We start from the raw sequence: 10,914 nt of genomic DNA, 5'->3' as shown, positions 1-10,914 counted from the left end.
AAAGAGAAAAACAGGCCATTTGATCTCACATCCTTACTTTGCTTGGGTTCCCGAAAAAATTTAAAAGACTTAAGAGGAAAGAAGTAAGGCACTTACCATTAAATAAACTCGCTTTATTAAATAAAAGAGAGATTACAAAGGAAATACTAGTATAATAGAAGAGCACCATCATTTGAAGAGATTTCTTCAAAAGAGCAAAGATGGGAGAAGGGTTCATGCCTTCTTTATAATAGTCATACCTATTTATAGACAAATGGTAATAAGGCACACTTGACATTCTTACAAACAAAGTAAAGACAAATGACTAAATGACATTTTTTAGGGCGAACAAGCGAACAAACTGGGCGAACTTTTAGGGTAAATATCAACCGAAATTTCGGTGATATTCGATTATTCGACAGTTTCTTCAAATGGCAAATCGACGAATTTTGGCAAAAGTTCTCACTATGTTAAAAGGTGTAAATGGAGCAAAATCCTACATTACCATATAAAAAATGTTTATCTTGCAAAATGGACTAACTTGGTTTGTCTTACTTATATTAACAAAGCATCCCTCAACCCGAGGGGTTAGCTAAGTTGGTAAAAGCCAACACCTCATAATATGAAGTCAAGAATTCAAATCTTCTTGGAGCCAAAGGTTAGGCACATATATATAAAATAGTTATCCCTCTCTCCCACTTATATAAAAGTTGAGATCCTCTGGTGCTCTCCTTACACTCCTTCACCACATATTTAAGAATGGGGTTTACTTTTGATCCAACTAGTCAAAGGATATAAGGCAAGTATAATTCTATGTCACCTTATGAAAGATACCCTTATAAGGTGGTAAAATGGACCAACTTGGTCTATTCAACTTTTATTAATAAAATCTATTTAAACTTGAGGTGTTGGCCTAGTTGGTGAAGACCAGCCAACACTTAGTAATATAAGGGTTAAGAGTTTGAATCTAAATAGGGCCAAGAATTTGCCCAACATATATACCATTGTTATTCCCCCTTCTTATATAAGGGTTGAGATTCTCTAGTGTTTCGCTTACTCTCCTCCACTATATATTTAGAAAGGGAGCCTTCTTCTAATTCACCTTGTCAGTGCTTAGAGGTGGAGCCCTCTTCTAAGTGTATAGTTGAAAGGTATAAGGGGAGTCTAATCCTATATCACCTTATAAATTATGCTCATATAAGATTGTAAAATGGATTAACTTGGTTTATCCCACTTATATTAATGAAATCTCTCATTAAACCTAACAGGTTGACTTAGTTGGTAAAGACTGGCTAACACCTTATAGTATAAAGTCAAGAGTTTGAATCTACTTGGGGCTAAGGGTTAGCCCTATATATATAATATCGTTGAGCTCCATCCCTCTTATATAAGCATTGAGTTCCTCTAGTGCTCCCCTCACACCCCTCCACCATATATTTTGGAATGAGGCTCATCTCTGATCTACCTTGTCACTATTCAAAGTTGGAGCATGAATATGGTTAAATGTGTAAGGAAAATATAATTTTACATCACCTTATAAATGATGTTCATCTAAGATTGCAAATTAAATTAGTTAATTTATTTTGTTTAACTTATATTAATACAATTTCTCTTTAAACGTGAGGGGTTGGCTCAATTGGTAAAAGTATGAGGTTAAGAGTTCGAATATTTTTAGAGGTAGGTGTTAGCTATGTATATAATTATTTCTCCTCCTCCCTTATATAATGGTTGAGATTCTCTAGTGCTCTCTTCACACCCATTCACCACATATTTAGAAAGGTGGTTTACTTTTGATCAACATTGTCAGTGCTCAGAGGTGGAGCCCCATTCTAAATATATAGTCGAAAAGTGTAAGGGAGCTAAAATCATGTGTCACTTTATGGAAAATGTCCATCTAAGATTGTAGAATGAGCCAATTTGGTATATTTCACTTATATTAATAAAATCTATCTTTAAACTTGTGGGGTTAGTTTAGCTGGTAAAGACTAGCTAATACATCATGGTATAAGGTCAAGAGTTCAAATTTACTTAGGACTAAGGGTTAACCCACATTTATAATATAGTTATCCCCCTCCTCCCTTATATAAGAGTTGAAATCCTTTAGTACTCCCCCCACACTCCTCCATCATATATTTAGGAAGGAGGCTTACATTTGATTTACCTTGTCAATATTAAAAGGTGAAGCCCCCTTCTAATTATATGGTTAAATGGTGTAAGGGGAATATAATCATATGTCATTTTATAAAAAAATGTTTGTCTAAGTTTGTAAAATGAACCAATTTGGTTTGTCTCACTATGAAAAATCTCTCTTTACACTTGAGGGGTTGGCTTAGTTGGTAAAGACCAACACCTTATAGTATGAGGTTAAGAGTTCGAATCTCCTTGGAGCTAGGGGTTAATCTCATGTATAGTTACCCCTTCCTCCTATTACATAAGGGTTGATATTTTTTAGTGCTCCCTCACACCTCTTCACCACATATTTAGGAAGATGACCTAATTTTGATCCACCTTTTCAATGTTCAGAGGTGGAGCCACATTCTAAATGTATGGTTAAAGGTTGTAAGGAAGCAAAATCCTACATCATCTTATGAAAAATGCGCATCTAAGATTGTAAAATAAGTTTTTACTTATACTAAAAAAATCTCTTTAAATGCAAATGATTAATTGTATTGATAAAGACCTATACTTCATAGTATGATGTCAAGAGTACAAATCTCCTCCGGGCTGAGAGTTAGCCCCATGTATATAAAATAGTTATCCCCCTTCCCTTCCTATATAAGATTGAGATCCTTTAGTATGTTCATTTTACACCTCTCCACCATATATTTTGGAAGGGGGCTTAGTTCTAATCAAACTTGTTAGTAATTTAAGATAGAGCCCCCTTTTAAGTATATGGTTGAAGGGTTTAAAAGGAGTATAATCCTACATCAATTGATAAAAAATGCCTATTTAAAGTAAAATGGACGAATTTGTCTATCCCACTAATATTAATAAAATATATTTAAACATGAGAGGTTAACTTGGTATAGACCAACACCTCATAGTATGAGGTCAAGAGTTTGAATCTCTTTAGGCTCAATAATTTACACTACATATATCATTTTCTCTTATATAAGGGTTGAGATATTCGAGTGCTCTTCTTACACTCTCCCACCACATATTTAGAAATGAACTTACTTTTGATCCACTTTATAAGTGAATAGTCAAAAGGTATAAGGGGAACATAATCCTATGTAACCTTATAAAAGATGCTCATCTAAGGTTTGCAAAAAGTGCAAAATTGATCTGTTCCACTTATATTAATAAAATCCCCTTAAACTTGATGGATTAATATAGTTTGTAAAGACCAATACCTCATAGCAAGATGTGAAAAGTTTGACCTTGGGGCTTGGGGTAGCACAAAGTGCTCCCGGACGGGTTCCCGACCACACAAAACAGTGGGGCCCACGGTGAAAAACACTTTTTGGAAAAAACAAAAAAAATTTTAAAATTTCATCCGTGGGCCCCACTGTTTTGTGTGGTTGGGAACCCGTTGGGGAGCACTCTGTGCTACCCCGACGGGGTGAGGATCCGAATTCTTGGGGTTCATCCCATGTATAAAAAATAGTTACCCCCCCGGGGCGGAACCAGGATTCAATATTGGGGGGGGGCGAAGAATAAAAGTCTAGATAACCTTCCTGTTGGGAAAGCACTAATGCTTTTTCACAGTGTGGGCCCTTATAAGACCCATTGGTAGTCACACTTCTGAATTATTTTATTATATTAAGTAATAAGTCCACACATATTTTGTGGGGCCCACAAACATTTGAGAAAAATAGGAAAATTATTGATAATGATATTTTTCCAGACAAAATATAGGTAAATTAAAGCAACAATACAAAAAATATATATATACATGACTTCAACCTTAAGAAGTTAGATGCACCAAAATTTTCTTTAGTAAAATCAAAAATTTTTTTTTAGGTAGGAGATGCAAACAAATGGTAGTTAGTTGCCTTACTAATTATAGACATTTTATTCACAAAATAGAATCAAATAACAAAAATTGCTTAAGAAATAAAGAAATAAAGAATATAAAATCAAATAAAAAGAATAACAACAAAATGAGAAAAAGAGAAACAATAAATAAATTGAGAAAGAAAAGAGTACCTAATTGTAGAGAAGATTTTTTTCCAAATTTTCCTTAACCCACTTATAGAAATGAAAGAGAATAAATAGAAAGGAAAGAAGAGAAAGAAGAGAGACAAGAGAATAAATAAGGATTGAAGAGTTAGTTTCTAATTAGGAATGGCATTTTAAATATCTAATAAGATTTTTTTTTTCAAAAATTTCATTTAACCGACATTTATAGATAGAGAAGAGAATAAATTGAAAGAAAAGATGAAAGAGAAGAGAGGGGAGAATAAATAGAGATTGAGGAATTAATTTTTAATTAGGAATGACATTTATACCCATTATTTTACTTTTAAAATTGTTCTCAATTTTGAGAGGGGACCAAATAGTGATATGTTACATGTGGGAAGAGAAAATCTAGAAAACTTAAGGAAATTATATAAGAATGAAAAAAATTAAGGGAATTAATATAATTTTTTGAAAAATCCCCCAGGCCCCACTGTGGTTCCAATCTTGATTACCGCTCTCCCCCCTTCTAATATAAGGGTTTGGGATCCTCTACATGCTAGGGTAGAAGATAGTGTTCCTCTTTACACATATTTAAGAAGATGACCCATTTCAAATCCATCGTATCAACATTTAGGCTCCCTCTTAGGTGTGGGACAAAAAGGTGCAGAAAGAGCACAATTTGGATTCAAATTTTTTATACAAAACTATCCATTTAAAAAAGAAAAGTCTCTCATTTCTCCTTTCAACTCAATCGATTCATGAAAAAATAGAAACATAGTGAGGCTACGCCACCTGTACCATAAAGATAGGAAGCCTTGCAATTATTACTTGATATTTTTTATTTTAACAAAGACGCTTTATATATATATATATATAGGAAAATTGGGGATGGGATATTACATATGCCGTCGGTAAGGATTGAACCCACAATCTGTTCACTGAGAAGTGAAGTTCTCAACCATGCGTTATTCTTCCATCGGCTATTATTTGATATTTTTAAAAGGAAAAGTCAGCAGCCATTGAATGTGAAATAAATAGAATTTATCATTTTTTTGAAAATTAATAGAATTTTTTTATTTGAAGAAAATAAAGATAGGTAATTAATTTAAAAAACAAATACAAAGTTCAGTAATAAATATATTCCTTCAATTTTTAATGGTACTGAGAATTTCTTTGTGATAAATCATGAATTTATTGAATAAAAATCCCTTACTTGCGATTTTTAAGGATACAACGTATAAGACGGCTTTGAAAATTTTCTCAACAAAGAAACTCAAAAAGAAGCTTGAAAATCTACTGATGCAAAGAAACAAAATAGTAAAGAAGCGGCCTTTATGACTGAGAATTAAATATTCAGAGTGGATTATGAGCTGGGCAGGCAGAAAAATAACCTGCAAGTAGCAGAGACAGAGAGAGAAACAAGAAGGCGATTAACGAGAAAGGAAGAAGAAGAAGAAGAAATGGAGTTACTGTTGCTTCTGAAGATTTCTTTGTCAATCGGTTTGGTGGGTGTTCTGAGTTTAATTTTCCATGTCTATAATGTTCTGTGGCTGAAACCAGAGAGGCGTAGATTGAAGCTTCGGCAGCAAGGAATCGGAGGTCCTCAACCTTCTTTTCTTTATGGAAATATCCCTGAGATGAAGAAGATAGCACAGGAATCCAAGACGATGGTTGCTAAGTCATCTTCATCATCAACCATATCACATACTGATTGGCCTTTCATTCTCTTTCCCTACTTGGAGGAATGGCGAAACAAATACGGTGAGAATTTTTCTGACATTCTACTTTTTTTTTAAGAACACGAAAAAACTTTCAAAATATGTTTGGCAAATTAAGTCGCTCTATTTTTTTTTAATGAAATGACTACTGCCTCACCAACAAAATATAAGAAAGAAAAGAAACCTAAGGTGACTAAAAATTGATCATTTCTAGGCATGCCTGATTTGGGTTTGCTCATTCATAACCTAAAACTGATTCAACTTGATCAAGTCCAAGCCCTGTTTGACACTCCTACCTAGCAACAGTGGGGGGTGTGCAAGTTTGTCTTTGATTGTCCGAATCCATCCTAATTGTAGTCCGAAGGATGGGTCAAGGTTAGATCTTGGCTGGTTTGGGATGAGTGGTTGACTTAGTCAGACCTGCCCCATCTAGCCTTGCCACCTTGGAGGATATTTTTGATGAATGTTGGGTAATTGAAAGAAAAAATGGTGTGATGGTTGTGAGCTTTATGTGAGCTAAACCAGATTTATTTATAGTGTTTGTATTACAAGAGTTGGTATGAATAATACAAGGATTGAAACTAAGGTTACATTGTATCTTGTGACAATGAAATTTGTGTAGAACTCTGATCATTATCCTCAGAGGCGGATCTACCCCTGGGCTGCCCCCACCCCCTCCTCCTCCTCCCCCCCCTTTTTTTTTTTTTTAATCTAAAAATAAGCCCATTTCAGGCTTTTTTTGACTATTTTTTAGTCTTTGACCATCTTGTAGTGTGAATTATCATTACTTGCACCCGAAAAAAAAATCCCCTACTAACAGTGCACATATATGCCCAATAACTGACTGAGAAAGCAAATAAACTACAAAGCTATTTTGGACTTTTCAAATTTGAAATTAAGTTTTAAATCTTAGCTTATTATTTGGTATAAAAAGTGCATTACTATGCACAGTAGAGAGTTTTTCCCCCTTGCCCCTCTCTCTAAAAAAAAAATATATATATTTTTTTAAATAAAGGCAATTTGTAGAAATGTCATTACCCCTCCTCTCTGAAAAATGTTAAATCTTGGTTCCGTCCCTCATTATCCTTTATAGTAACAAATGAATTTATTATATTGTGGTTATGTAGAATGTTTTTCTTGCTCAACCTAGCTTGTAGGGTTATGGTTAGGCTTTAAAATATGACCCCCGCAAAAATAAAAAAAAAAAAAATCTGAGCTGAACCCAACCCTTGAAACAATTGTGAAAATTAATTGCATCCATCACAGGTAAAATGTTCGTGTACTCAACTGGTAACATACAGTTCTTATACGTGATTGATCCTGATGTGGTGAAAGAGGTAAGCCTCTGCACTGCTTTGGAGTTGGGGAAATCTTCTTATCTAGCCAAAGAACGAAAACCTTTATTTGGAGTAGGCATTTTAGTCTCAAGTGGTAAAGTATGGGCTCACCAGCGCAAGAGCATTGCTCCAGAACTTTACTTGGACAAGGTTAAGGTATGTTGCAGGTGATCGAGGGTAGAAATTAGTTAATTGGGTTTTATTGCATTTGTAGAGATCTAAGGATTCAGATCATAACTTACTTGTAGGGAATGATCAAGCTAATGGTAGACTCAGCTGAGTCACTGTTGAGAGCATGGGAGAGCAGCATTGAAGGAAATGGGGGAATTGCAAACATAAGAGTTGATGAACATTTCAGGAGTGTAGCTGCTGATATAATCTCCAGGGCTTGTTTTGGTAGCAACTATTCCAGAGGTGAAGAAATCTTTTTGAAACTTAGAGATCTTCAAACGGCCATGTCCAAACAAAGTCTACTCATAGGAATTCCTGGACTCAGGTACCATTGGATAGATTGCTAGTCTTTAATTCATTCTTGTAATTAATGGGTAATAATTCTTATACGTATGTTTGATGCCAGATTCATTCCTTCCAAGAACAATAGAGAGATATGGAGATTGGAGAAAGAGATTCGTTCATTGATTCTAAATGTGGTGAAGCATCGTAAAGGAGCAGGATATGAGAAAGATTTATTACAAATGATCCTTGAAAGTGCTAGTAATGATAACCAAGAGTTAAATAAAAGCGAATTCATTGTGGATAACTGTAAGAACATCTACTTTGCTGGGCATGAAACCAGTGCAACTACTGCATCTTGGTGCATGATGTTATTAGCTTTACATCCAGAATGGCAAGATCGTGTTCGTGCTGAGGTTGTAGAAGTTTACAATGGTCACCACCGACCTGATGCTGATATGCTCCGGAAGATGAAAACGGTATGTATTGTGCTGAAACTATATTTATATAGAACTCATCTTTAAAAGCTTGTTGTTGATGAGAAGAAGGTTTTTCTGAATCTTTACTACTGAAATGCAGTTGACAATGGTGATTCAAGAGACACTGCGTCTTTACCCTCCAGCAGCATTTGTGGCAAGGGAGGCCTCAAGAGACATGAAGTTTGGAGAAGTAGATATTCCTGAAGGTGTGAACATTTGGATTCCAGTATCAACATTCCACCATGACGTAGAAATCTGGGGACCTGATGCACACATGTTCAACCCAGAGAGGTTCGCTAAAGGAATCTATGGTGCATGTAAGCTTCCACACGCTTACATGCCATTTGGTATGGGGACACGCACTTGTGTTGGCCAGAATTTCGCTATGATAGAATTGAAGGTTGTTCTTTCTCTTATTCTCTTAAACTTCTCCTTCACGATTTCTCCTCAGTATCGCCCTTCCCCTGCATTTCGATTGGTTATAGAGCCTGGAAATGGGGTGGAGCTTTTTGTTAGGAATGCTTCACATGGAACTATGAAGTTCGACTGAAAAAAAGACATGGAAGTATGAACATCAATGGAAGAGGGGAGAGGAGTTTGTCTACTGTGAAGATTTGGATGTTAATTTTAAGTCCTGATGTAATCTTCTCTTTGAAATAAAATCTTCAACATGGAATGCTGGAAATAGTGCTTTTCTAGCAGATGATACTTTACATGATTATTTATTTCGAATTAGGATAATTTATCCTCTACTCTTTATCTTTGAAGATGGCGGACACCACTACCTTGACGCTCTGTCGATCATGCATTTAGAAAAGAGGTTCACTTCTTGACATTGACAAGATAGACCTTCCTTGAATGTGAGATAGCGAGTGGAGGAGGGGGGTTCAAGGTAATGGTATGGAGGATAGAAAAACATAGTTCACTTTTTTCTGTGTAAACATTTAGTAGATCATAATGGGGTCATTGAATTGGCATTACAGGTGTTGGTCTAAACTGTCAATCACCTTGTGGTTGACACTTGTTACAGGTGACTACTCACTTGGATTTAATTCGCTTTCCATTTAAGCACTTAGATGACCTAATTATGTGCAAGCAACACTCCAAGAGAATGGTCATGCCAAAGATGAGCATATCCTTGTTTGAAGGGGAGGAGAAAAAAACATTAGAGAATTACTAATTTTCTACCATCATTTGTTCAATAAATGGTCCCCAACCATATAGACATATTCACACCCTACCCAGCCGGATCCAGTCATATCCGAATACCCATGGGGGTGATATACCGCAAGACCTAGGTTAAGTGACAATTCTATACAACATATGATATAGCATAATTAAAATGACAAGAATAAATCAAGTTCAAGTATAAAGTTATCAAATCTAAATTATCAATAGATTACAATCATCCATTATAAAGTTAATTGTTGGTGCAACCTAGAGGGGGGGGTGAATCGGTTGCAACTAGTGGATTGTCCCATTTTTTTGGTTTGTGCGGAAATACAATGTCAATTGAAAATTCAAATGAATTTAAACAATGACAAGCAATCACAACACACGATTTATAGTGGTTCGACTTTACAAGTTTACTTTCACTCCTCTCTTGGCCTCAAGAGAGTATTCCACTAATGATTCTCTTTCAATACAATGGGTAGAGATCAAACCCTTACAATAATCTTTGTTACGGGGCAAGAGTACCCTTTACAATCTTTGTTTACCAAGTAGGGTAAGAGCACCAAATCAATCTTTGTTTACCAAGTAGGGTAAGAGCACCCAATCAATCTTTGTTAACTGGCAAGAACACCCAATCAATCTTTGTTAACGAGCAAGAGCACCCAATCAATCTTTGTTAACAGGCAAGAGCACTCAATCAATCTTTGTTAACGGGCAAGAGCACCCAAAGACCAATTCTAATATACCTAGACTAGAATTGAAATAGTTTACAAGAGAATGGTATTACCTTACAAGAAGTGTAACACTTTACCTCTTGTGTGAGTGTGATGCAATGAGAGTATATGCTCAAGATATGAAATGCATGCACCATCGACGCCTTCAATCACCTCAAGCTTGACTTCCACAAGCTTACTTAGTACCTTGGTATTGTTCTTCAAGGTTGAGTGAGGATGAGAGGCAAAGTACAATTGCTTCTTTATGATTTGAGAGCTTGAGATCACTTTGGGGAGTATTTGATCAAGGGTGGAGTTCAACCCTCTCAAATGAGGTGAATTGGGCTTATATAGAGAACCTTTGAGTGCCTAAACTCAATCCCCAACGGGTAGAAAACGGACATAATTTTTGTCCTGTTTTCAACCCAGACAGACATCCATTTGGAAAAGATCCGTTAAAAACTAGCTTTTATGGCTTAGTCAGGACCAGATGGTCGTTCGTCTGGCTTACCCAGACGGAATTCCGTTAGGACGTTTGGCCTTCTGTGACATGCATTTCTGTCACAAAACCCAGGATGGTCATCCGTTTGAGATGGTCATCCGTCTGGTGCACAGTTTTGCTGTCATAGTTTGGGACTTGGACTTGGCTTGGGTTTTTGGACTTTTTGGTCAACCCTAAGCCTCATACACCTTCCTACTATGTCCTAGGTTAGTCTAGTGACATGATATGCACATGATTACATACAATTACATGAGAGTGCATATGGAGGTGTCCTAAGTCCTAACTTCATCTAAGTGTTGATCATTGAAGTTCTTGAGTCTTCTTGTACTCCATTCTTCATGATCATCTTCATGTTCATCTTGGCATGGTTTTCATGTCCATCTTGGCATGATCATCTTGACTTAGACTTCTTGTCCATCTTCATGTCCATCTTTGCAT

The 10,914-nt window shown here is 35.9% G+C and overlaps 1 protein-coding gene across 1 annotated transcript; it reads left to right on the top strand.

The window, feature by feature from the left end:
- The first annotated feature begins 5,393 nt into the window (after nucleotides 1-5,393).
- Nucleotides 5,394-8,796, top strand: LOC148999813 (cytochrome P450 714C2-like). Its single transcript, XM_089140500.1, has 5 exons — nucleotides 5,394-5,862; nucleotides 7,086-7,312; nucleotides 7,405-7,652; nucleotides 7,734-8,088; nucleotides 8,189-8,796. Exons 1-5 carry the CDS (start codon nucleotides 5,562-5,564, stop codon nucleotides 8,636-8,638), a joined length of 1,581 nt encoding a protein of 526 aa, XP_088996626.1. The 5' UTR covers nucleotides 5,394-5,561; the 3' UTR covers nucleotides 8,639-8,796.
- Nucleotides 8,797-10,914: the final 2,118 nt, after the last annotated feature.

Source organism: Hakea prostrata, chromosome 11 (assembly GCF_041222555.1).
Source record: "Hakea prostrata isolate BN-2017 chromosome 11, UWA_Hpros_2, whole genome shotgun sequence".
Taxonomy (NCBI): domain Eukaryota; kingdom Viridiplantae; phylum Streptophyta; class Magnoliopsida; order Proteales; family Proteaceae; genus Hakea; species Hakea prostrata.
This window is presented reverse-complemented; position numbering and strand designations above follow the sequence as displayed.

Excerpts from the sequence above, each read along its gene's own strand:
- LOC148999813 (XM_089140500.1), top strand. The coding sequence starts at position 5,562 with ATGGAGTTACTGTTGCTTCTGAAGATTTCTTTGTCAATCGGTTTGGTG. Across the intron at positions 5,863-7,085 it reads GGAATGGCGAAACAAATACG|GTAAAATGTTCGTGTACTCA; the intron begins GTGAGAATTTTT and ends CATCCATCACAG. Across the intron at positions 8,089-8,188 it reads TGCTCCGGAAGATGAAAACG|TTGACAATGGTGATTCAAGA; the intron begins GTATGTATTGTG and ends ACTGAAATGCAG.